Here is a 27463-nt window from a genome sequence, read left to right on the forward strand (position 1 = left end):
AGGAGAGAAGTGTCCGAGTCAGGAGCATGGACCCTCTGGGGGAGGAACATGACCCCCTAATCCCAACCAGGCCAGGGTGGGTGTGGCCTTCTTGGACTTGATGCTGAGAAAGTGGGAGGCAGTGCCGCTAATGGAACAGTAGGAACCTGGCTGGCATGCAGAATGTTTCCTGAACTGAACTTCAGGCTGACAGTCAGCTTGTAGGTAGCAGGAAGGGGGACCGGTCAGGTCTGTAGCCTCACTGTCATGTCATGGGACTCACTTTAAGCTTTTGATCCAGGATCTTTATAAATGCAAAGCAGCTAAAAGCACAGCGCTTAGATACAGGTTTGTACCAGAGCCTTCAGGGGGAGAAATGTTTTTGGGACCAACAAGATCAGAAGGAGCGGCTGACTGGAGTCGGGGTTGGGGGAGGAGTGGGGGGAAGGGGGGCGGCCAGGGCCCATCCTCCTGGGCTGCAGTTGCCTCCCCCTCCGGAAGAAACTTTTCCTGGGAATGCCAGCCAGGAGCTTTCCCCAGCAGGGCTCAACTCACGTCCATCAGTGCTGCGTTGATGTAGTTGCTGGATTCTCCATCCACCGAGATGAGGAAGGGCAGGCAGCGGTCCAGCGGCAGGACGTCCATGCTCCGATTCTTATCATGGTTCCGGGGCAGCAGTCCGATGCTGCAGTCCTCGGGCCGGACGCGAGGAGTCACGATGTTGAGGGTCTGAGGGGTGCAAAGCAGGTCGGCAGGCATGGCTTAGACAGTCTCCCCTGAACAAACTCAGCCTGACCTCCCTCCATCCATCGTCCAAGCCTGCCCTCCAAACCCTTTCGCAGGACTGTTCTCGTCCTTGGTGACGTTGTCATCTCCTGCTCACTGATCCGGGCCCTGGGGGCTGAGAGCCTCTGCCAGGGGCTGGAGGACACCTCCGCAGGGCCAAAATTGCAGGGATGGCATACCCTCGTGGGGGCTCAGACCCAGTCTCTGAACACCTGTTCATCATTTGACCTAAGTTACTCCTCTCAGCCATTCTGCATGGAACAGAGGTCACAAGGTGGGAAATGGGGGTAGGGAATCCCGTAATGACTTTTAAGCCTCACTTGAAGTGTCACAGACTGAGGGGAGGGATTGTGCCAGCATGCCCAGGAGGCAGAATGTGTGAGAATGGAAGGATGCTTAGAAGAGTTGCCCAGGATTGGTGAGGGACCCCCTGGGAGGGACCTCCAGCATGTGTACAAAGTTTCAGGGCTTGTGTTTGGCAGAGTAAGTCCGGCAAGTGTGGGACCAGAACTGAATGGCCCCAAGCAACAGGCGAGATCTCTGTGTAGCATCAGGGGTCTGAGTGCTCCATCCTTCCCCCATTCAGTGCTCAGTCTCCACTTGGAATCAACAAAGTCTATTTGTTGGAAGTAGCACTAGGCATTGACCCGGCTGGGGTATCTGCCCATGGGACCATGGACCCGCATTGGCCCCTTTAGTCCTGAAGTGTCCCTGTTCCCCCTGCCTGTTCTCAGCTCCTGTTGCCCAGATAAGACCTTACACTGACCTCGGGACAATGGGCTGGACTCTGGTTTGGCTCACTCAGTGATTCAAGTCCAGGCCTCCAGACCGAAGCTGTCACCATTCTGGGCTCCAAGGGGCAGATCTGCTCTGTCTGAGCTGTGCCCTCAGATGACGCTTTGCAAAGTTTAATGTGCATCCGAATCACCCGGAGATATTGTTAAATCACAGACTCTCGTTCAGTCGGGTCTGGTGGGACCCAAGATTCTGCGTCTCTAACAAGCTCCCAGGTGAAGCTGGTGTCGCTCGTCTTGAGACCCCACTTTTGAATTGTGAGGATCAAGGACACGTTCCAACTGTACAGAAATATTGAGACAACCTGAGTCCTTCCAGGGATGAAAGAGCATGAAATTCACACCTGTGTGTATAAACTTGTCTCCACCCACAACCTGGACTAGAACTAAGTAAGACCTGAGTTCCAGAACACAGTGTTTTTTTATTAAAAAAAAGAAAACAAGACCCGGGTGTCAGCAGTCACTGAGTGACTGACCGGGGGGTAGTTGCTCATGGCTGCGCACTTTCTGTTCTGAAATTCCTTCTCAGGGGCTGACACTGGAAGGATACAGACACAGCCATTCCTGCAAGGGAAGCCCCGGGACTGTGCTCGGCGGCACTGAGGCTGGCTGGGTCACGGAGCCTGGGATGTGCTCATACCTGAAATTCGTCTTTGATCTGGCTGGAGTTGGTCTGGGGGTCCAGCCTGCTGATGTTGTAATAGAGGGAGCGGAACTCGCACACCGGGATGGCTGTGTTGCCACAGAGACACGCTTCCAGGATGGCGTCATGCACGAACACGTACTGTTCCTGCCAGGTTGAGTGGGGAGAGTCAGGGTATCAGGGGAGGAGGAGGGCCTGGAGCTTGCTGTCCATAGTCCATCCCTGCGCCTCTGAAGGGTGGGCGTGATTCATGCTGCAGAATCACTGCTTTCTACCCTACGACCTAAAGGGCCAAGTAGCTGTGTTTCTTGGTAGCTGTCTGAGCTGAGCTTTGCTCCCTGTGTAAGACAGAATCAGAAACTTCTGGAAAGGGGCTAATGGTGTCCAGCCCGTGGCCCATCAGCTTTCAGCTCTCCCTGCTGAAGGCTGCTCACTGCAAATCCTCCGAGGTTCAGGCCGAGGGCCTTTATTTCTGGCCCTGGAGGGCACACCTGGGCTGTGTGCAGGGTGAGCCAGCAGGCCTGAGTAGTTCCTGCCCTGGGGAGGAGGCCTCAAGCAATGCCAGGTGGAGACTTGGGGGTGAACGCCTGCGTTCTCTGTCTCTTGGGTGGGAGGCCTGAAGAGCTGCTCCTCACCACCTCAGAGTTCCCCCGGCAGAACTGGGCTCCAGCTGTCCACAGGGTCAAACAGCTTGTAAAATACCTTCCCAGTGTTAACGAGCCCTTCTTTCAGTTCCCCACTCGCCAACCAGTGAGTCTTGGAATCAGCCCCCAGGTAGACCACTGGCCCTCCTCTCCTCTCTTGGTCTCAGGCTTTGCTCTGGAAGCATGGGTCACCCCGCTTCTGCCAGCCCAGCTCTTTGCACCTGCCCCAATCCTCCTGGACACCATGCCCCCTTCTCTATGCCTCCAAGGTCTCATTCCCTCGGGAGTCTGCTCCAAGCCCACCAGGCAGAAGCTGGTGCTGTTACTTCCAGGCCCCTAACAAACATTTGTTGAGTGACTATTTTGCAGAACTAGCCCATCTCTTTATATGAAATGTTTACCAGAGGCATCATGATGCTCTTATTAGAACATCTGTCTCCTCCACCTGACAGCAAAGACCATGATGCATCTAAGGCCAGGCAGCAGACTGCCTTCCACGTGCACGAACCTCCGAACAGATAAAGCAGCCTCTCGGCTTTAGCAGCCTCGCCAAGAAGCCTGCAGCCCGGCCTGTGGGAGCTGGCTCGGAGCCCACAGCAGGGTCCTAGGGTCTAACAGACTGTAAGTGAGGGGACTGCCTGCAGAGCCAGCAGTGACCGGCCAGGCCCAGGGCCGTGGGGGATTTCTCCCTGCAGGCTGATGATGGATGCAGCTCTCTATCTGCCCCAGTTCTGCCGCCCGGGCACCTACAGCTGCATTAGAACCAGAAGATGGGTAGACCAGGGCTTCCAGGAGTGGGGTTGGCAGAAAAGGCTTCCTAGGGAGACGGTGCGGTTCAGGGGGAAGCACGTGGGTCTTGACATCACCGGGTCCCAAGTCCTACCACTGTGAGGCTATGTCAAGCTTTGGGAACACCACTTCCCACTTTCTTCATCTATGAAATGGGGGTACTAGCAGGAGCTACCCCTGAGGGTTGTTTTAAGGAGCAGAAACAATACCCTGAATACAGAGGGCCTGGGGTGATGCCTGGCACAAAGCAGGAGCTCGGCAATAAAGATGAACCCTTTCCCTGTCCCTCACATCTGGGGCTCTCCATCCGGACGCCTGGAGGCCCGCCTCTCCCTTGCGGGCAGGGGTTGTGCGTTCTCTCTCTCGGAGTCCCTGGAGGCTGGCTCGGGAACTCAGTAACTTTACCGAGTGAGCCACTCCTGCATGGCCTCACGCGATCCTCTGCACACAGGAAGCATTCAGTCAATGCCAGTCCTGTCCTTCTCTCTCTTCTCCTTCACCCAAGGCAGGGACCCTATTCAGAGAATACCTGAAACATGCCACTCAGTCACTGCTTAGATGCCCTCAGAGATGGGGCCCCCAGCACCATCCTCACTGGTGGGAGTCCCTGACCTGGGGGACCTGAGGCTGGCAGGGTTGTCCTAGCTTCTGTGATGGTCTCACCATAGCCAGCCTCGTATCCAGCGCCTCCCGTTTCTCCATGCCCGGATGCCTCCACCCCGGCTCTTCCTCGGTCAGGGCTGCAGGTGGCCAGGCCAGCCTCTGCTCCGGGACTCACCTCCGTCTGCACCAGGTTGACCCTCTGGGCCCGGAGCTCACGCACGCAGTTGAAGATGTCCACCACCCCTTCGTTCTCAGCCATGTCGAGCATGGTGTCAATGGCGATGAAGCAGCCGGTCCTCCCGGCTCCAGCACTGCAAGAAGGGATGGGGTCTGAGTTAGGGACCCTGGGGTGGGGCCAGCTCTGTCCCTGAGGACCCTGCAGACAGGCAGGACACTCTGTCTGGGATTCAGACAGAATCCCAGCATTGCCAGGAGACCCTGAGCAAGTGATTAAACTGAGCCTCCACTCTCTCTTTTGAACAAGCTGCCTGATTTCTGTGAGCCTCAGTTTTTTCACATATAACACTCCTTCCTACGGGATGCTTGGGAGGACTGATCGGTTTATTTCAGCTTCACATAGCAATTAAGCGCTTACTACCTGGGGTCAGACCCTCGGGATCAAACCCTGACTTGACCACTTACTAGCTGTGTGACCTTGAGTAAGTGACTTAATCTCTCTGGGTTTCAATACCCTCATCCATAGAATGAGGCTTATAATAACAGCATTAATAGCACAATACATGTAAATTGCATGAAATTATGTTGATAAAGCACAATGTGTGCAAATTGCTTCGCCCTGTGCCTGGCTACAGAGCCATTTCTCATAAATGGTTGCTACTTCTAGTCAACAAATATTTATTGAGCACGGGATGCTGGGCTCAGGAGTGAGGATGTAAAGATGAGTCAGACATGGTTCTTTCCCTGAAGGATTAACAGTCTAGGGAGGGGACAGCATTGAGACGCAGAGAAGAGTACTATTTTTAAGTGCCCACTGTATGTCTGGAATTCTCTTAGGTACATAATGTATCACTCAGTGAGTGTTAGTGAGTGTTTGTGACCCCATGGACTCTAGCCCACCAGGCTCCTCTGTCCGTGGAATTTTCCAGGCAAGTATACTGGAGTGGATAGCCATTTCCTTCTCCAGGGGATCTTCCCAACCCAGGGATCGAACCTAGGTCTCCTCCATTGTAGGCAGATTTTTTACCGTCTGACCCATGAAGGAAACCCACAGAGTATACATTGGCCAACCCATCTAATCTTCAGGACAGCCTTGGGACTGGGTACCACTCTGCTCAGGTGTGACGGGGTGAGCTGCTATGGAGACACAGACATGGGGTATCATGCAAGGAGGGCCTGATAAACACTTGCCACTGTCTCCCTTTCTTCCTTATGCCTGCTCTGGCTGCTCTCTGGGATATGGGGCTTGTTCAGGTGCCAACTTGTGTCCGACTCTTTGTGACCCCATGGACTGTAGCACGCCAGGCTTTTCTGTCTGTCACCGTCTTCTGGATTTTGCTCCAATTCATGTCCATTGAGTCAATGATACCATCCAACCATTGAGGGTGAACATTTTACTGCCCTTGGATTGTCATGAGATGTAAAGCAGAGATATGTGTGGAATGCTTAGAGTCCAGAGGGTGATCAGTATGCCCTCCAAATCCTCAGTGGCCTCATCTGCAGAATGGGGTTTCCGATTCACACTCTGCTGTTGTGATGAAGGCACACGGACACTGCCCGAGACAGGGGTTCTGAGACAGCCGTAGCCCGTGCTGTCTCTCCTTGATTTGGCTCAAGACCTTGAGTGACGTGGACACTGTCAGGGCAGAAATAACCTGCATGCAGTTAAGAGCATGCAGGGTCTGTAAAGATGGACTGGGTCCAAGGTCTCACTGGGAAAGAAAGGCACTGGGAGGGAGGGAGCGAGCATGGTGGCCTTCGGGTCCGGACATCCGCCCTCCTCTTACTCCGAATGCCCTTGACACGACACTGCACCTCCATCCAGAATTCTAAGACGTGCCTGTCATTCCCAATGTGACTTTCTGGGTCACAGCTGAAAATATCCCTCTTCCATAATAAGGTAAAACCTGACACTGTCCATTTTCTCTCTATGAAGGATCCTGTAGGCCAGCAACTGATTTTTAAAATAACAGAAATGAAGAAAAGCATACTTCCAGGGGGCACCTCACCACCATACCAAGGAGCTGAGGGGGAGCATCTGGGGAAAAATCATGTTTAATACCCTGGTTCTGCCATGTCATACCTGTGCGACCTGAACAAAGCATCTGCCTTCTCAGTGCCTTGGTTTTCTCATCTGTAAAATGGGAATGATAGCAACGGCCACCTCTCAGGGTTGGGTGAGAAGTAAATGAAGTGACATGGGTGAAGTGCATGTGAGGCAGGTGCCAAGTCCGTGCCCTCGGGGCAAAAGCAACGGTAACAACTGCTACTGCTACTATTACTGTGGTTTAGACCTCAGGACCCTGGTCTCATCAGAAGGGGCTGGGCGGAGGAGACACAGGCAGGGCGCACTTAGAGCAAAGAACGAAGGCCACCGGACCACCCCCTCACAGAGACGGCAGAGCGGCAGGGGCCTCCCTGCTTGGTGCGGGGCCTTTCACTTACCTGCAGTGAACCACAATGGGCCCGGCTTCCGGGGGGTTGAGGAACTTGACCTGGCGGACAAAGCCCAGGAGGCCGGTGGCGTAGCAGGGGACGCCGTGGTCGGGCCAGCTGGTGAAGTGGAAGAGTCGCAGCTCCCGGATCTCGTGGTAGCCTTTCTGAGGAGGGAAGGGGCCTCTGTTCCTCCAGCTGCTGCCCCACCCGCCCTGCCCAGCACCCACGGCGAGCCCCGAGACCACGAGCAGCCGCATCCAGCCTCCCTGCCGTCAGGGAGGACAAGGCCCTCAGAGGGTTAACAGGTGCTGCAGGGATTCCGCATCGGCCACATCCGGGAACTTGGGAAGTGCATATGGTAAAACTGACCACTCCACTGCAGGACTTCTCAGAGCCCGAGCTGTGCTAACTACGCGCTGAATTCCCAGGGGTCTGATAACACCCACGCTGTTTGCCCACGGGACCCTCTTTTGCTAAATGCTTTATGGGACTTATATGCAGCAGAACAGATTCAGAAAAATGGTAGCCTTTGACTCCAAGTTCAAGTTGTTTCCAGGGGAACATGAGGCCTTTCAGGGTCGGAGGACGGTGTTCCTCAGCTCTCCAGTCTTGTCAACCACAGTTTCCGTGACTTTCAGTCAGAAAGGCAGACCTCTTTATGAATCAGATTCTTATTTGGGATGATAAAAGATGATACAAAGAAAAGCAGCACTTCTCCGGCTGATGGGGACGGCGGGGTCTCATGCTCCCAGCCTTCCCCTCCCTTCCCACTCCAGGCTAAACGGTGGTTCTCAGCTGGTCCACAGTCAAGTGCCCCCTAACCACCTTTCTCTACTTAGCAATCTCCTGCAGATATCAGAGGCGCTGAGTAGGAAGGCTGTCTGATTGCTCATTTTTCCAGTTAAAAGATATTCAGGGCGGGTTATCTGTGCCCAGCCTTGTGTTAGGCACTAGGAAGGTGGAAATAAAACCATAGTCCCTGTCCCTGGAACAGAGCATGGTGTAATGGGGGAGACAGGCCCCGAAGTGGACCTTTAATTCCATTAAAGTACAGAAAGGAGTGTGTAAGCCCATTAGGGAGAGGGGAAATCAGAGAAGGCTTCCTGAAGGAAGAGGTGCCTGATCTGAGTCTTGAAACATATTAACAGTGAAAATATATAGCTGATGTTTATGAAGCATCAGCTATGTGCCTATTACTCTTCTGATGAATTCAATGTATTCATTCATTTAATCCTCATATCATCATCTCTATATTAGGGATGAGGAAAGTGGGGCTAAGCAAGGTTAAGGAATGTGTCCAAGGTCACACAACCAGTAAGCTGTAAAGTTACAATCTAAAGCCTGGCTGTCTGGCTCCACAGTCTGTCCTCCTAATGTTATGATACACTGAGGCCTGAGTGATAACCAGTGGAAGAGAGAGAGGGATTCCGAGGCAAAGAAGCAGCCAGGGCAAAGGCTTGGGGACAGGACTTAGCCTAGTACATGAACAGAATCACAAACAGCTCAGAGCAGCTCCCGAGGAGAGTGGAAGACAGGCAATGACGGGCAGCGGGGCCTAGGGAATGGGAAGCTGGGCGGGGAGCTTCCATCCTGGAAGGCTTTGATTCCACTGTAAGACCTCCGCGCTTTATCCCAGAGGCACTGGGGAGCCATAGTCAGACCTCATCCCAGAGGCACTGGGGAGCCGCAGGGAGGATTCCCAGGTGGTAACACAGAAGGGGAAGGGCATCAGCAGATGGGCACTTGGGGAGGATCACGGCAGCTGCTACGCGGAGGATGGGTTTGGGTGGGTGGGTCAGGGGGCTGTGTAGAAGGCACTGATGCCCACCCGGATGCTCCTTCCTGGGCCAGTGCACCCCTCCCCAGCTCCCTTGACCTTGGCTGGGACAGCTCACAGTCACCCCTGCTTCAGAGAGTTGTTCTCGGCTACACAGGAGCCACGCCCCTTGGGAGCAGGCCATGGGCAGGTGGCATTCAGTGACTAAGTGATGGTCAGTTTGCCCAGGACTGAGGGGTTTCCCAGGGTATGGGACCTTCAGTGCTAAAGCCAGGGTGGTCCTGGCACAAACCAGGATGATGGTTTACCCTCATGGACGTGCAGTGGGGTTGGGCTTAGTGTACAGTTCTCAAAGCACTGACGTCCCAGTGCTTTTGCAACCTCAGGCCTGTGGCCACTCGGATCATCAATATTAGTGTTTGGATAAAATGGCAACTATGGTTTTGACAACTAAAATGACTCCAGACACTTGTGGGACAGAGTTACCCACAGTTGAGAAGCACAGGCCCAGAACACGTCAAGATTTTCTTTCCCCTCCAAACTCTGCATGCATCTTTCCCCCTGCCTGGGATAGTATTCCTCCTGATCTTCCCTTGGCTGGCTCTTTCTTGCCCTACATTGTCTGCTTAAATGCCTCCTCCTTCAGGAAGCCCTCTCTGATCACCTCATCCTCCTGTGGATTTCTGTTTCCCCCCTTGGCATGTTTCCTCTGTGACTTTTATCACTGTATGTCCTTATTCTGTCCCTTAATCTAGTGAATTCCATCTGTCCTTCCTGCTAGGGGTGAGATCCTTTGGAGCAGGATCCACATCTATGCTGACTCCTGATCTCCCCCTGGTGCCCAGTATAGGATGGGGGCAGAGCAGCCCCTCGGTCACCGCGAGTCCTGAAACAAGCTGGCCGGTGTGGGGGGCAGGCTGTGCACGGCCGCAGGGCCGCTTACCTTCTGGACGGTGAAGGTGCGGATGACGTACTCCGCCAGGGGCTCTGTTTCGATCAGGGTGACTTTGATGTCTCCGTAGACCTCCGTGTCATCGGGCCAGTAGCGCACACACTTCACCTGCAGGAAAGGACAGGGACAGTACGAGTGAGCGGATGGCCAAGTATGAGCGGCCGTCTCATTTGGCCTTCCCGTCCTAATAAACTCCACGGCGACCTCAGTGGACTTGCAGTCAAGGGGTTCCCAGCTGGCCAAGGGAAACTGTTAAGTTGCTCAGTTGTGTCTGACTCTTTGCAATCCCATGGACTGTAGCCCGCCAGGCTCCTCTGTCCATGGGATTTTCCAGGCAAGAATACTGGAGTTGGTTGCCAGGCCCTTCTCCAGGGGATCTTCCCGACCAGGGATCGAACCCAGGTCTCCTGCATTGCAGGCAGATTCCTTACCAACTGAGCCAGCAGGGAGGCCCTCCCAGCTGGCCAGGGAGGGCTGGGGAGGGGCAAAACGCACAGGGAGAGGCTGGCTCCCGGAGGAGCCGGAGCTGTGGGGAATAATCGGGGTACCTTCCTCGGCAGAGATCCTGGTACTTTTCAAACCCATGATCACACTAAGAGATCAACTAGATCTGGGTGAGGCCTCCCCATGGTACCGGTGAGCATCACACTCCAACTGGGAGGTTTGGTGACTCGTCCAAGGTCACGTGGCCGGCTTTCTGCCCTTGGCAGAGTCCTCTTTCTGTGATAGGCTGGGGCAGCTGAGTAGTATCAGCAGAGATGAGAATAAAAGGTGGGAAGCAGTGCAGAGGTGGAAGCGGACCTGGCTGGGAGAGGGACGTTAACATTAGGAGGCGGGGCTTGTGGGCCGGAAGGAGAAAGGCTCGTGGCTGGGCAGAGGAAGGAAGGTGCTGGGCTCTGAAGGAAGACGTTCGCCGCTGCTCTCTGCCCCGCGCGTGGGTGCAGACGCCGTGAACAAGCGAACCCCACACCTGACTGTGAGTCACATGCCGCGGGAGGAGAAAGAGATGGTCTGCCCCTTAAAAGAACAAAAGTATTACCATTCCAGGGGACGCCGCGCGGCCCAGAGTGGCATTTCCCACAGTGTGTCCCGCTGCGTGCTGACAGGTGTTAGGTAAAAAAAAAAAAAAGAAAAGAAACAAAAACAAACAAAAACAGGTTTTGTGGTCAAATGAGTTTGGGAAATGCTGGATTAAACAACGTTAAGTAGGCCGCTTTTGCTACAGGACTGCTCAGCTGGTTGAATGTGCTAACGCTAACGTGCTTTGCAATTTTTCCAAAAGGGGCGAAGAGTCCACAGCATTTCCCAAACGTATTTAACCATGGAACCCTCTGCTAGCTAAGCATCCTGCAGACTAGCAGCCCATGGAACCCACTTAGGGAAATGCTGGTTTAGTGCAACAGGGTGTGGAGGCAAGTGGATGCACTGTTTGTTCTAACACTGTGTAGCTTCCAGGAAGTCCCGAGACCTCTCTGAATCGGCTTCCTGTGATGAACAGTAGCTAACACTGTCTAATGGCTTTTACCCCCTCTAGCCCTGCTGACTAAATCTTCTACGAATGCTTTACACAGATTACTTTAATGACTGGTCACCATACTCTGATGAAGTAGATATTATCATTAGCCCTATTTGTTTTACAGATGAGGAATCGGAAGCAGAGGGAACCTAAGAAAATTGCTCAGGGTTAACTGTCAGTAAGGGGCAGGGGGGAGCCAGGATGCAAAGCCAGGCTGTCTGAATAATGACCGGGAACATCGTCTCGGACAACTGCTGGGAGGATAAAGTGAAATAATGCATATCCAGTGTCTGGCAGAGAACTTGGCTCCTTCTCGGAACTCCATGAAGAGATGGCTCTCCAGTCCCTTCCCCCAATCAAATTAGACTCATAATCAAGGGAATCTGTCTCCAGTGGGGACATCTGTAGAACAGGCTAGAACGTGCCTCCGATTTCTTAAATCCTGGGCTGGATGTGTGGTCCACAGTAGCTGCTCCTTGGGCCAGAGTCCCTGGGGAGCAGTCTTGATCATGACCTCTAGAATGAGAGTCAAGAGTCAAGAGACAGTGGCTGGGTTCTGTCTGAATGACTTCATAGCAATTACTCCGCCCCTTGGGTCTGTTCCCTCATCTGTAAAACTGGGGAATGTACTCAATAAGAGTGGGCTCAAGGACAAAGTCTCTTCTGGCCCTAAACTCCTATTAGGCCATGAGATGTCCACAGCCTTGAATTATGACTGACAGCCCAGATCCTCCCCCTGCCCATTATCTGGGAGGCTGGGACTCCTTTAATTTTACTGGATTATCTGGTTCTTTCCAAAACAAAAACTTACCTGCGCACTCTTTAGTTAGCGCCTGTGATAGGTAAAGAGCCCTTCTTAATTCTAGTGTCTGTGAACCCTGCCTTTAAACCCAGCAGCCCACCCACAGCACACAAGCCACAGTTTATCAAGTAGGTGAAAGCGAGTTGGCAAGAGCAGTCCCATTTTTAAGTCCTAGGAGTCGCTAAGGAGCACAGAGGAGAGAGTCAAGATGAACACAGTGAGAGACCAAGGTCTGGACCCTGAAGAATGTCAAAGCTTCGAGGAACAGAGGGTCAGATGCTGCTGAGAGACTGCATACCATGGGAAGAGAGACATGGCTGTTGGATGTGTCGACATGAAGGATGCTGGGGACGCTGACTGATGCTGGGATGGAGGGAACAGCTGCTGGAGTGGGTGGAAGAGAACGGAAGTGAAGAAGCAGAACCTGTGTGTGGGTCTTCAGAGTTGGGTGGAAAAGTAGGGACAAGAGGAAGCAGTTTTGTTTGCTTGTTTTCCATTTTTAAGGGGGGAGGTACTCAGGGTGTTTGTATACTGAGGAGAATGATCTAGCAATGGGAAAGAATTACTTTCCAAGTGAGAGGGGGAAGGATGAGAAATTTTTGAGTGGAATCTGTGATTCAGGGCACTAGGATTGCCTTTGAAAGGGCAAGAGTCACTTCTTCTATCATATGAGACTGGGCCATAAGAATGAGCCAATAGTCTACCATTGAAGGTCAACAGAAACAGCCAGGCCTTATGGCCCAGCCCGATAATAGAGGGGAAGAATGAGAAGATGGTTGTAGACACGAGTAGAATGCAGCTTTGCGGTGTGAAGATGAGAGTTCACATCTAATGGCTGTGATTTCCTCAGTCTACGAGATGACGGCATCAGCAGAGCGTGAGGGTGGAGAAAGGGGTGGGGGGTGGGGTTTGAAGGGTAGAGACCTTTGTTCCTCAAGTGGGAAAAGGAGGGAGGATTTCTCCCTCGTCAGGGCCATGAGGGTGAAATGTGGAACGAGAGGCGCTTGGAACAGACAGATGCTGGGCAGTGGCTTGCCAGCCAGCATCCTCTATCCAGGCACCTGCGGGAGGGGCTTACCCTGCCCACTTCCACGAGGTTTGTGACCATGACGATGCTGGCCGAGTTCTCCTGCCAGATCATTCTCCAGAAGTCCTTCACGGTCTCCTGCATGGGACCTGCCAACAGAGAACGGGACAGGGTCAAAGGCTGAAACTGCCAGAAAACAGGCAAGAGGCTTGTCCCTCGCGGCTGGTCAGTGAAGGCTCCGGATGGATGAATAACAGTGAGGTCAGCCCTCCCTGTCGGACACCCAAGTAGCTGAGACTGGGGCATGAGAAGAGCCACGCTCCAACGTGTAGGGTCTGCATGCCTGCAGCTTCTCCTCTTCATTGTCCTCCTGCTCAGACTCCTCTCAGAGGCTCCACTTTTCCACCGACCCACCATCTTGTATTCGGGGTAAATAACATAGCTTAAGGGAATTTTCAAAAATTGGGCTCTAGATCCTCAGTGAAAGCTGGGAAGGAAATTGACGTGAGGGTGGGGTGAGAGGGCAGAGGAGCCGCCGGGAGTCAGATGCTGAGAACACAAACAGAAGAGGCCCAATTCTCAGCTTGACGAATGCATTTGCCTGGAGCCTGGGCAGAAAGCAGGGCAAAAAAGCAAAAAAAAATGGGATATAGGATCTGAGAGTCCAAAGCAATTTCCTTGGACGTTTCTCTTTTAATGTCCTGGGCCTTCATTGTTTTTAAAATTACAAGAGTAATAGATCCTTTTGATACAAAATTTGGAAGGCCATTTCTCTATATAAATGTATATCTATGTATTTACTACAAGAAGCATTATATCTACTCCAGGCATTTCTCCATGCCCTTAAAAATTCTTACCATGAAAATTTTCATAATTTTCCATAATATAGAACTATCATGCTTTAACCAATCTAACATTTGTTGGGCACTGAAGATTTTTCACTTGTTTCCCTAGTAGATACCACTGTGAAAGGTAGGTATCTTTATATATGTCATTGCCCACATATATAATCACACACAGGATCTCCTCCCAGAACAGTTTGAAAGGGAGAGTCATTTTTAGATCTTCTGATAACACCCTAGTAAGTTGCTTTCTAGGAGAGTCGGCCTCCTGTCTCTTCTAGGTGTACATCCGTCGAGGAGATAAGGCACCATCAGCTCCAGTTGGGGGCGGTGGATATTGATGGCATGTGCCTGAGGGCAATGCTTTTGGTCCAGGGCCCATCTTTCTTGACCATTTCCCAGTGACACCTCCCTCCTTTCTCCCTTACGTCCCTCCCCCGCTTCCATTGCTGAACCTGTCACCTCCTTCCCTCCCAAACAAACAAACGGACAACCTAAAGACCTCTGGAGCCTCTCCAGCCCTGCTCCTATGTAACGTCTTGGCTGGTGGAAGCTTATTCCACTCCCCCTGTAAGGCAAGGGCCCTTTCGACTCTTACCTTGAGTTGCGATGTAGTGCCGAGGTCGATGGTACCCCTGAATGAGAAGAGAAAAGCACAGTGAAGGGCCTCTAGTCTAAGCTTGCAAACGGCACAGTACTAATAATTATCCTTGCCCTGGCTTTGTTTCCTTATAAACAAAATGAGGCTAGCATTAGACATTTCCCAGACAAGCGGCTAAGATTAAATAAGCTAATGCATATAAAATGCTGAGTCAATCGCTAAATGTTAGCTCTTCTTATGGCTCCTTGTGAGGGGCCCCAAACAGGCTTGCCTTGGAGCCATGAACTGGGAGTCAAGATTGGATGAGCATCAGTTGTGGCCAGGCACACCCAGAAAGAGGTGGAGAAGGAATTTTCAGGTTTCTGTGGGACATCACCCACCACCAAGCCTTTCCTGAGCCATGATTACATGCAGAACACTGTGCAAGGCCCCAAAGGGCACCAGAGAGAAAACAACAATTGCATTGTTGACTCCTTGCATTAGTAACAATTAGAAAAAGAAAACTGGGAAGGCTGCCACACTGCCTCTCTGCCACATGGCTGGGCTTGGAACGGAAGTTCCTTTCACTAGAGGGGGCCCCAGGTGGGTGGGACCCAGAGACTGATAAAGTCATTTTCTAGTTCAGAGACATTTTCCTGTACATTTCAGGGTCTTCAGTAGACCCTGCTGGGCTCTGATGTGGGGTTACTCTGGTGCCTCATCAGCCTAATCACTGGGGAGAGGTTGAGGATGACTTTTTCTTCTGTCTGGGCCTGGACTACATGGAGGGTCCCCTCTCTTGTTACAAAGAGGAAATGTATCGTATTGGGTAGAAGTTCAAGTTTTGGAGACAGATCTGTATCTAATACATGACAATGAATGTAATCAGTAATAACTGAATGACTAAATGAGTAAACAAATGAAGGAATGGGTACGTCTAAAAGATATAGATGCCAAATACGGAGCCTGCTAGTGGAAAGGTTATTGGAAAGTCCTGAAATTTCACTTTTAATCTCAGGAGAAAACAAGTCATAAAGTTTAATGAACAAATAAACTGTCAGTCCCAACCCAAGGCCAATGTCATGGCTACAGTGGTTGGATGAACCATCAGGAATCAATCCACCCACCTGGACTCTTTGTATGAGTGGTCCTATCTTCTCTGGAAAGTTGTCAGCTTCTTGGGGACAAACACTGCCTCCTAAGTTTTAAAAACTTGTCTGTGGAGCCTAGTACAGTGTGAAACCCAGAGTGATGCCCAATAAACAAGCTCTTGAGAGAGACCCACCAGGGTGGCAGCATATAACTATTAGAGAAATGCAAATCAACACTTCACACCAGTCAGAATGGTCTACACTTAAAAAAGTCTACAAGTAACCCATGCTAGAGAGGGTGTGGAGAAAAGGGAACAGTCCCACACTGTTGATGTAAACTGGAGCAAGCCACTGTGGAGAACAGCATGGAGGTTCCTCAAAAAACTAAAAATAGAGTTGCCATATGATCCAGTAATCCCACACCTGGACATATATCCAGACAAAGCTATAATTCAAAGAGACACATGTAGCCTGTGTTCATAACAGCACTATTTACAATAGCCAAGACATGGAAACAATGTCTGTGGACAGATGGATGGATAAAGAAAATGTGGTACATTTAGACAATGGAATACCACTCAGCCATAAAAAAGAACAAAATAATGCCATTTGCAGCAACTTTGATGGATCTAGAGATTATCATACTAAGTGAAGTAAGTCAGCGAAAGTTGCTCAGTCTTGTCTGATTCTTTGTGACCCCATGGACTAAACAGTCCATGAAATTCTCCAGGTCAGAATACTGCAGTGGGTGGCCGTACCCTTCTCCAGGGGATCTTCCCAACCCAGGGATTGAACCCAGGTCTCCCTCATTGCAGGCGGATTCTGTACCAGCTGAGCCACAAAGGAAGCCCAAAGTCAGTCAGAGAAAGACAAATACTATACGATGTCACATATGTGGAATCCAAAATAGATACAAATCAACATATCTACAAACAGAAAGAGACTCACAGACCTAGACAACAGACTTGTAGTTGCCAAGAGGGAAAGGGGTGGGGGAAGGATGGACTGGGAGTTTGGGATTAGCAGATGCAGACTTTTATTTATGTATATAGAAACAACAAGGTCCTACTGTATAGAGGCACTAGCAGTAAAGAATCTGCCTGCCGGTGCAGGAGATGCAAGAGATGCAGGTTTCATCCCTGGGTCAGGAAGATCCCCTGGAGTAGGAGATGGCACCCCACTCCACTGTTCTTGGCTGGAAAATTCCATGGGCAGAGGAACCTGGTGGGCTACAGTCCACGGGGCCACAGAGAGTGGACACGACTGAGCACACATACACACCTGTTAGCACAGGGAACTACATTCAATATCCTGTGATAAACTCCAAGGGAAAATAACAGGAAAAAGAACATAAAGAGCTGTATAACCGAGTCACTGTGCTGGACGGCAGAAACGCACACCAACACAGTGAAGCAACTGTACTTCAATAAAACAAAGTTTTTAAAAAGAACGAAAAGCAGCAGAGCATGGTGGGTATGTGCTCAGACTCCGGATTTAACAGCCTGGGTGTGAATCCTGGCTCTGTTCCTAATGGGCTGTGTGGTCTGGGGCAGGTTACTTAACCTCCTATGCCTTAATTGATTTTTTGCTGTTAAATGGGGATAACAGCGTTTACATTATAGCCTTCTGGTTAGGATTAAGTGAGTTAATAGATGACCGTTACCATGTGTCAGGCAGTAGTCTAGAGGTTAACACATACACCTTTGCTAGTATTATTTTACTGTGTGTCTGGAAAGCATTTATCGAGTGCCTACCACGATTCAAAGTCTGCACTGGCCCTCAGGGAGATCCTGAGACGGTGAACCCTTCCCTCCTCTCTGCTCTCCCCGTAGATGTAGTAACTGAGACCCTCTCTGAGCCGTGAGAGGTAGGGAGGACAATGAGAGGCACAGAGAGCTCTGTTCCTCCCAGTCAAGGCCAACCGTGCTTTCAGGATCACAGGAAAAAACAGACTCTGGGAGTTCTCCTGAGTAGGTCTGGGACTAGAAAATGGTACCTGGAGTGTGGAAAGATGGGGTCTCTCAAGTCCATGGTCTTCTGTCATCCCTGCCATCATTCCTTCTTAGAGTCCTCGTCCTCCTTGATCTGGGCCAAGGCCTCAGGCTTGCCTCCCTACCTCCTACCTTCCCACCTGGTCTCAGAGCCCATCTGCTTCCTGCCAGGGTGAATGTCCCAATGCCCATCTCATTATTATTATTATTTCTCCACTTCAAAGCCTGCAATGGCTCCCTGCTGCCTGTATAATAACGTCCAGATGCTTTAGCGTGGGACTGATCACCTGTCTCCATCCTTGTCTCCAGACTCATTTCCAGCTGTCCCTCTCGAGGCCCTTCCAGGTACCCTATGTCCCAAGCTTCCCTTCAAATGAACCCTCTTTCCTCCTGAGTGGTCCTGCAGGGCTTGGGAGATGCCCAATCAACACCCTTATAATGTATGTTTTTTTTTTTAATACTTTCTCTGGGCCATTGGATAGGCTTCCCAGAGCTGGGCGCAGCTTTCAGCAAAGGCTGGCTGTGGCATACATGCATGAACACGTCTTTTGAGGTGAGCCTGGGGCACTCCTTTAATGCCCCGGTTGGCAGACAAAAGGCAAAAGACAAAATGCATGGAATCTGGAAGATTCCAACGCACTTCCCTGGTGGCTCAGATGGTAAAGAATCTGCCTGCAATGCAGGAGACCTGGGTTTGATCCCTGGGTCAGAAAAATCCCCCAGAGAAGGGAAAGGCAACCCACTCCAGTACTCTTGCCTAGAGAATTCCAAGGACAGAGGAGCCCGGCAGGCAACAGTCCATGTGGTCGGCAAAAGAGTCGGCCACGACTGAGTAACTAACACCCTCACTTCACTCACGATGCACTTCGGCATCAATGGGGTGGAATTCTGAGCAAGGCATTCACACTTCAATTGTGGGGGTTTGATGGCTTGGGTTCACTATTCTGTTCATTCGCTTGGTCACTCAGTGCTTCAGTATTCAATCAACAGGCATTAACTGAGCATCTACTACTCGGTACAAGGCCCTAGTGATACAAAAGTGGACCAGATGAATGTGGGCTCAGATTCCAAGCAGCTTGTAGACATCAATGAGTTGAGATAAGGGCCACCGAGGGAAAGATCTGGGGCTCTGGGGAGCTCTGCCGGGAAATGGACTTGACCAAGGAGGCCAGAGAAGTGTTCAGTGAGGTCACTGCAGTTGAATGGGCCTCTTAAGCCTGGTTTGTGCATCTCAACACCCCTGTGATTCCCATTTCATCATTCATAAAGCAATATTCTTAGCTTTCCTCCCACTCTCCCCATGCTGACTGGCTGTCACGTTTCTATCCACAGGCCTTAGCGCTGGCCCTTCCCTGGGCCTGCGTCAGCTGTGTCTGTCCCCACGTAACCCAGGGGTTTGCTCTCCCCTCCCATCCAGGCTTCTGCTGGGACAGCAGTCACCTCTGCAGACAGTCCACCCTGACATCCTTTTTTTGACTTTCTCTGCTTTACTTTTCTTCAGGGCACTTAACACCAAAGTCTTTGTTTATTTACATGCATAGCGTCTGTTTGCCCAGTTGAATGAGGGCTCCAGCAGGGCAGGGCTGTAATGGGCTGTCCCATGGCTGTCCCCCCAGCACGGAGAAGTCTGCCTTGGCCATCACCTTGATAAATGCATATGGAATGAACGCCTGCCTGCTGCGTGCCTGTCCACACATGGCGCCCGAGTCCAGAGACCCTCTCTGGCCTCCTGGAACCCGTACAGTCTCCTGAAAGAAAACATGCTAACGATCGGACTCTTTAGCAATTGGAGATAAAAGGAAATGGACTGCTTATTTGGGACTCCTCCAGGGATCTGCCAAGAGCTGGTACAGAAACTTCCTAACCTTAAAAGAACTTTGAGTTCATTGAAGTCCCACCTACACAGCACACAGATCAACCGCAAACCTGCGCTGGGCCTGCCTCCATCTGTCTGTGAGCAATGGGAAAGAGGTTTGCATCCAAAACACATTTATCTCACTCTGTACTCATGCATCTGTTACTTACTGGGGACCCAGATATGATATTTCTTTCCAGACTGGTCATTTATAATGGATTCAAGTGGCCAGTGCATCCCTGGGTGTGAAACGAAGCTGCCAGTGGCACGGTTCCGATGACAGCAGAACTGCGGCCTCTGGAGGCCTCGACGGGGCTGGCCCTTCCAGCTCATTATCCAAGTGGAGTTGTTTTAGTGCATCGTCAAGATCCAACTGGATAAATGATTCGAGCACGGGCAGTCAGCCCTTTGGAGGGCTGGATTTCTGACTGGGTGGAAACTCGGGTCAAGGGGTGAGCCTGATAGCTACCTAGGGCGAGTCCTGCCAGGCATCCCCGTAGTGACCCCGGGAATCGTGACTCTGCTGGAGTATACAGTAGGCCCACACCCGGTGCAGTTCCCCTCCCTCCACCCTGTGCTGCTAACCCCGTGCTGGAAGCTTGTGTGTGGTGTCTTCTCTGTCCCTCCACTGACCGTCTGTCCCCTTTCATGACCTGCGCGTGACAGGGGCTGTGTCTATCTAGACCTCTATGGAAGCTCCAGACCCAGTTCCTGACCACACGCAGGCCCTTTGTTAGCCAGGGTCCGGGTCGGGGGGTGGGAATCTAGGGACCACGCCAGGCATTTCAGACAGAGGGAATGCAGTGCAGGGAGCTGGTTATACAGGTGATGGTGGAGCTGGGATGCATAACAGAGAACAGTGGGCTGCCCAGAGATCGGCAATAGCAAGAGGCTATGGCCACCCCAAACCAGCAGGTATAATGGGAGACAGAGAAGCCGCCAGAGCCCAGGAGCTGGGGCCGCGTTGTTGAGGCTGGACCACCCTGGTGGTCCTGGTGGATGGAGCTGGAGCCACTGCTGGAGCTGCCATCCCAGGAAGCAAGAGAGGTGGAGAAAGATGATGGCTTCTCCCTTCCTTTCACCCTCCTATCTCCCATCGCACCTTCCTTAAAGGGGTCAGCTCTCTCTCCTCTCTGTAACCCACACCCCCCACCCCAGGACTCCCTCTGCCCACATACACACCAGCAAAGCAAAGCAGAACAGGGAAAGACAAGGAATAGATCAGAGGGCAAACGGTAAATGTCTAAGGTGAGGCTTAATGCATATTTGTTGAATCAGTGAATTATCTGGCTTAGCTTAGATTATGGAAAATTCTAAAGCCTGCCACAGTACCTTATAGCTTGTCTATAAAAACGCCTGGGAGTCAGAAGGACCCGAGACAAACTCTGAGCCTTTCGTCAAGGTTCTTGGGCCTCCCAGCTGAGGTCCTGAGAAGCCAGGCTTGCATCAGTCATGCTGGGATGTCTCTCTGGCCCTAGTGACCATGCTTCCCTTTTACAAACTCTCTCACTTCCATGTACTTCTGTCTCGGCCCCTGTCGTATTTAGTCCTTTCCTCCATGTTCTCTGGAACACTGAAGCGGCCCTTTTCCTAATTGGGGGTCTTAATCACAGACCCTCTTCTCTCTCATCTGTCTTAATCTCAGTAATAGATAAGCCATCCCACAGCTCAGCTTTGAACCGGTCACCTCCTTGATCAAACACTTTCCATAGCTTCCTCTTGCCTACAAAATAAAGTCTGACTTCCTATGTTTGACCATAAACCATCTGTGATCCGGTGCCAGCCTTATTTTCTCTGTTCCCATTACAGAGTCTTTCCTCCCCTCACATTTTGCTGCACCATATCCTCCACCACATCTCAGCTTGTGTGGTTCTTTGGCCAGAGGTCCATCTCTCCCCTCTTTGATTTTAAATTCTACCTGTGCTTAAAGCTCTAGTTCACATCGTACTTCGCATTCCTGATGGAAGGGTGACTTTCCCCCTCACCTCTGAATCCCTGTGGCATTTTATCTGAACTTATGACACTCACTTTCTAGTTTGTCCTGGAATTATTGATGTGCACAGCTTATCTTCCTGCTAAGGTTTTAGAAGGTAGAGACCATGGCATTTTTAGCTTTCTGGTTCCCATAGCATCCAACTCTGAAATTTTCATTACATAAATGGCTGTACCTTCAAATGAATGAATGAATAGGCAAATAGACACACACACACACAAGAATTAATGGGACTTCCCTAAGGTATAGCAGTTAAGAATTTGCCTGTCAAAGCAGGGGACACGGGTTCGATATCTGGTCTGGGAACATTCCACATGCCATGGGGCAAGCAAGTCCATGCATCACAACTACTGAAGCCTGTGAGCCCTAGGGCCTGGGCTCTGCAACAAGAAGAGTCACTGCAACGAGAAACCCTCGAACCACCGCTAGAGAGTAGCCCCTGCTTGCTGCATCTACAGAAAGCCTCTGCACAGCAACGAAGATCCAGTACAGAGAATAAATACATAAATAAAGTTTTTTAAAAATTTAAGAACTAATGGGTGAATGAATAAGGCTGGCAGTCCTGGGCTCCACAGAGCAGGTTACTCTAGCCACCCTGAAAATGAGTGCATCTTTAGATGGATAATCAACTTGGGTTACATGAGTCACAGGGAGGAGCCAGACCCTGTGGACTTGCTCTAGGAGGGCCACTGTCTAGGGCACTGGCTGGGGGGAAAGTCACAGATTTGAGTCTGCGGCAGCCCGCCCAGAACCCAGCCCCCCAGCCCCGTGGAGAGCCTCACATCGATGTAGTTGGCGTTGATGTAGTCAGAGTGCGGGTCTCCATCCAGCACCAGCAGTCTCACTCGAGAATGGTCGTCTGCAGAGAGAGCAGAAGACAAGGGGGTGAGTGATCAGAGGGCTTCGGGCGGGGAGCCAGCTCTGCCTGCTTCAGAGCCGCCATCTATCTATCAGCACACACCAGGCATCAGGCCAGTGACACACACATTCTCCTTGAAGCCCCAGCATCACCCTCAGTTATCATCCCCATTTACAGATGGGGAAGTGGAGGCTCAGGGGGATTACTCTGCCTTACAAAGGGCCTGTATAAGCTCCTTTGCCCTTCTGGTTCTGATTTTGTCATTACTTACTGGCGAGACTCACCTGCCTCTTTAAATCTTAGAGATTTTGTCATTAAAAGCAGGTAGAGATGCCTTCTGCAGAGGACAATGCAGGAAAGACCGCATGAAAACACTCTGGAAGCATCTTGGGAAGTGCGATCAGGATAAATAGGCTCCATTTTCATGCTTTCTTAAAACCAGCAAATGTATCTATTTTCTTTGAGTGTACAAATGCTTTCCTTTTGCCTCTTGGAGTATTATTGCAAACAGATTGTCAGTCACATATTGTTATCAATACTATCATTCAAGTGAAGCTGACTAAGTCATTATAAAAGAGGTCATCAATAACTAAAAATCGTGTTACAGAGAATACCATTTTAAACACAATCTAGGCATAAACAAGATGTGCAGGCTTTAGTCAATGGCACGCTTACTTCAAATAACACCAAATAAAAACAATTAAGGAAAAAAAATCTTCTTCAGCAGAAGAATCAGGCTAATCTAAAACCTTAATTCAAGTGAGCTCCGACACGCTAAAAGACACCCAAATAGAACATCCGGCTTGGGTCTGGTGAGGGGGAGAGGCTCAGCTTGCTGTCCCCATCACTGGGTTCATATCACCAAGTGTTGCTGCCTCCACTGGCAGGGCTGGGGTTCCCTGGGGAGGTGGACTGGGGAGCCCTGGGCATCCGCAGGGGTCTATGGGGATCAAGGAAGTTGCGTCAGCTTATCCTACGGGCCTTTCCAGAACCTTGCAGTTCATAAGCATATCTACTACTATAAACCGGAACCCCCAAGAACAGGGACATGATGCATCTTGCTCCCTGTTCTATCCTCTGCACAGGTACTTGATAAGTACTTGGAGAGCAGGTGAACATCCGTTCATCTGGACTCTCACAGCGACCTGGGAGAGAAGCAGGACGGATGCTGTGAACCTTTGTTACAAATGAGGAAACTGAGGCTCCCAAGGACTGACAGGCCACATGGTCAATGGATGGTGGAGCCTAGAAGAGTGAGGTTCTCTTAACTCTGAGCTCAGACACTCCTGATTCCCAAGAGGGGTCTAAGCAGGATAGGAGTAAGCACTTCACGGGTACTTGTGCTTAGTCGTTCAGTCGCGTCCAATTCTTTGCAACCCCATGGGGACTGTAGCCTGCCAGACTCCTCTGTCCATGAGATTTCCCAGGCAAGAATCCTGGAGTGGGCTGCCATTTCCTTCTCCACGGGTGCACAGCAGAGGCGTTAACGACAGCGAAGTGGTTACCTAGGTGATGGAAGAGTTGAGAAGCCAAAGGGAGGAGGAAGAGTAATTGGGAGATAAACACGCACAAGGAGACACTGCCTTCCCAGGGAGGGTGGGTCCCGTTTCACAGATGAAGAAACTGGGGCTCACAGAGGTTAAGCAAGTTCCCGATGTTACACAGTCTGCAAGTGGCAAAGCTGGGATTCTCTCCGGACTGTCTGACCTTGAATCTCTGCTCTGTCCACACAATATGCTGTCCCTGGACTTGCACCATCTTGCAGGCACTGGAGTCTGTGCAAGGGTCTGGACCCCAGCTCCTGCAGTGGGATTTCCTGGGGGACGTCCACCCAGCGGGGCTTCAAACAAGGTCCAGCACCTGACTCTGAGCTCAGACTGTTAAGTCTTACTACCAGTGGTTACAAAAAACTACAAGCCTCAAAAAAGTGAAAAATGCAAAATGTGTTTTCACTCATTGGTCTCACCAATGACATACTGATTCAAAAATCTCCTTTATTTATAGAGTTATGCCTGCCCTTGGGATCTATAGCACTGGGAACAGAGGTTTATTTATTTATTTTTTAGTTATCATTTATTTTTATTAGTTGGAGGCTAACTACTTTACAATATTGTAGTGGTTTTTGCCATACACTGACATGAAGGAACAGAGGTTTAAAATGTTGAAAGGGTATTTCCTTTAACATAAAATGGAATTTAAAGTCTGAAAGCAAATATGATTTAAAAAGAAACAGAAACATTTCTTTTAGCTGTATGTTCTTAAAGATGAGAGGTGTCTCTACCACCAGGTATTTGTCAGTATCACCTTTTCATTTATTAAGAACAAGTTCGGGGACTTTGTGTCTGGTCCATTGGCTAAGACCTCCTAATGCAGGGGGCCCAGGTTCGATCCCTGGTCAGAGAACGAGATCCCACAAGCTGCAACAAAGATGGAAGACCCATGTGCTGCAAGTAAGAGCTGGCACAGCCAAATAAACAAACAGCTTTGGGAAGTGGTATGTGAATGAGGCGCTGAAAGTAAGACTTGACCAGTGAACAATGAAGAAGGGTCTTTCCATCAGCGAGAACAAATGAAAGAATGACAGGAGGGGTCCTGGAAAAGCAAACATATTGGATGAGCTACAAACAGGGTTTCATGTCTTGTGAACATGGAGTGGGAGGGGATTAGCAGCCGGATAAGAAGCAGAGGAGGTGGGTGGGGCTTAGGCTACAGAGGGCTTTCTATTCCCTATTCAGATGCTTAGATGCAAGTCACCAAGCTGGGCTCTGCAGAGCATCCAAATAGAGACTCTTTTCTTAGACAGTGGGAGCATACTTTAGTACAAAACGATCAAGGTTTATTCTCACACAGGCTATCCTGTGGCAGGCAGGATAGCAGACATGGTAACGGGAGCTCTGAAGCTAGGAGTCAGTTCTGGGGGCAAATCTTTGTTCCATCACTTAGCAAGTCCATTGATCTCTCTAGCCTTGGATTCCTTAGCAAAATGCTATATAGATAAATATTATACAGCTCTGAGAATATTGGGAGGATTAAATGAGAAAATGCAGGCATGAGAAGTATGAGGATGTTAAGAGAATGAAAAGACAAGTCACAGATTGGGAGAAAATATTAGAAAAAGACTATCTGATAAAGGCCTTGTATCCACAGTATACAAAGAACTCTTAAAACTCAACAATAAGAAAATGATCTAATTTAAAAATGGGCAAAATATCTGAATGGAAAGCTCATCAAAAAGGATGCACAGACAAAAGGTGAGCAAATGAAAAGACGTTCAGTATCATGTGTCATTTGTTGGTGGTGGTGTTCAGTTACTAAGTTGTGTCTGACTCTTTGTGACCTCATGGACTGCAGCATGCCAGGCTTCCTTGTCCTTCACTATCTCCTGGAGTTTGCTCAAACTTATTTTCATTGAGTCAGTGATACTATCTAACCATCTCATCCTTGGCTGCCCCCTTCTCCTTTTCCCTTCAATCTTTCCCAGCATATGTCATTGGGAACCAAAAACTTAAAAAACAAGAAGCTACCTCTACATACCTACCAGAATGGCTAAAATTCAGAATCCTGATAACACCAAATGCTGGATGTGGAGCAACCGGAATGCTCCTTCATTGCTGATGGGAAAACAAAATCTATGTAGCCAGTCTGGAAGACAGTTTGGTAATTTCTTCTAAAACTAAACACTCTTATCATATGATCCAGCAATTTCTGTCCGGTATTTGCCCAAATGAGTTGAAACTTACCATCCACACAAAACCTGCACATGAATGGTTATTGCAGGTTTACTCCAACTGCCAAAATTTAGAAATAAACAAGATGTCTTTCAATAGGTAAATGGATAATCAAGTCATGGTACATCCAAATGATGGTACAGTCTTTGGTAATATAAAGAAATGAGTTCTTAAGGCATGATAAGATATGGAGGAAACATACATGCACACTGCTAAGTGAAAAAGTCAGCCTGAAAGTCTTCATACTGTATGGTTCCAACTCTATAACATTCTGGAGAAGGAAAAACTATAGAGGCAGTAAAAAGATCCATGGTTTGGGGACCTTTGGGGAGAGATGAATAGGTGGAGCACAGAGGGTATTTAGGGTATTTAGTGAAACCTCTGCAGGATCCTTTACTGGTGGATACCTGTCATTATACATTGTTCATATCCTATAGAATTGCACAACACAGGGTTGGATTCAAATGGAAAGGATGGACTTTGGCTAATAATAATGGATCAATTTTGTTTCACCATTGTAACATATGTATCACACTGATGCAAGAGGTTAAAAATAGGGGAAACTGAATGTGGGTGGGAGGTAGAGGGTAGAGAGGCACTCTGGACATTCTGCTTAATTTTTCTGAACCTAAAACTGCTCTTTAAAAAAGAAAAGTGTGGCGCTGGTGCCTGGTATGCAGCAGGTGCTTAATAAATGATGGCTCTGGGCTGGATGTGAGGCGGGCAGTGAGCTGATGGCAGAGGTGGTTAGAAACTTTATCCTTCCCATTTGTCCTTCTGTACAAAATGTCAATCCATCCTTCTGCAGAGGCAGAGTTACTGTGTATATTCATGAAAGGGCAGAATTCAGCTTATGGGTCCACCAGACAGGCGCTGCAAGGTGTAGCACTGCCCTCATGGTTTATTTATTCCTTCTGGGAGATGCTAATATTATTCTGTGTCTCCTTCCCCTTCTAACTTTATATAATTAGAAGGATAAAAAATTGTGTTTATCCAGACGTACATGGAGAAAGATGGGGCAGCCGGCAATGTAAAAGAATTTATACAAAGTAATTTACAAGCAGCCCAGAACGTTCATTATGCTCTATCTATATTTTGCAAGCTTGAGAAACAGCTAATCTGGTACTCCTTGTTTGATATTCAAGGCGAGGGAGGAAGTCACACAGAGGAGAAACAAGCTCCTCGATGGGGATGTAAGAGGAACTGCAAGAGCCTGGTCAGGAGATGAAGGGCCAGCTCTGGCTCAAGGGGAGGAAAAAGCCAGTGGAAGGTTTTTTCCTTCCAGTAGAAGGAAGACATAACGGGAAAGCCATGGAGATCCAAAGAGCGCCCCTGCCCCAACACAGCTCAAGAGGAATGAAAACACTGTGCCTCTCCAATCAACCTGTTCCTTGTGGTTTTAGGACAAAGCCCAGCGGGAGGTCATAGAAGTTTAACAAACAGCTCTCTGGGGAAAGCAGTGGTCCTGGTCTGTAACATCTGCTGACTTCTGTGATAAAAATACTCCCACCATGACTGATACCAAGTTGCCAACATGGCATCAAGGAGCTCACAGAATTCCTGAACATTTCCCCATCAGCTCCAGGACACCACTGACCT

The 27463-nt window shown here is 49.9% G+C and overlaps 1 protein-coding gene across 12 annotated transcripts in view; it reads right to left on the reverse strand.

Moving 5' to 3' along the window:
* PTPRT (protein tyrosine phosphatase receptor type T) overlaps positions 1-27463 on the reverse strand; it is a 1101260-nt gene that overhangs the window by 31361 nt on the left and 1042436 nt on the right. For 6 of the 12 annotated variants that reach the window (XM_043884327.1, XM_043884325.1, XM_043884324.1 and 3 more), the window contains 9 exons: positions 22060-22136; positions 14366-14402; positions 12977-13074; positions 10620-10679; positions 9572-9688; positions 6861-7015; positions 4414-4549; positions 2200-2349; positions 535-708 (listed from right to left, as the gene is read on the reverse strand). In XM_043884327.1, coding sequence (XP_043740262.1) covers positions 535-708; positions 2200-2349; positions 4414-4549; positions 6861-7015; positions 9572-9688; positions 10620-10679; positions 12977-13074; positions 14366-14402; positions 22060-22136 — 1004 coding nt within the window. The remainder of the gene's footprint in view (positions 1-534; positions 709-2199; positions 2350-4413; positions 4550-6860; positions 7016-9571; positions 9689-10619; positions 10680-12976; positions 13075-14365; positions 14403-22059; positions 22137-27463) is intronic. The other 6 variants (XM_043884333.1, XM_043884332.1, XM_043884330.1 and 3 more) reach the window with 1 other exon arrangement.

Source organism: Cervus elaphus, chromosome 23, assembly GCF_910594005.1.
Source record: "Cervus elaphus chromosome 23, mCerEla1.1, whole genome shotgun sequence".
In the NCBI taxonomy this organism is placed as follows: Eukaryota; Metazoa; Chordata; class Mammalia; order Artiodactyla; family Cervidae; genus Cervus; species Cervus elaphus.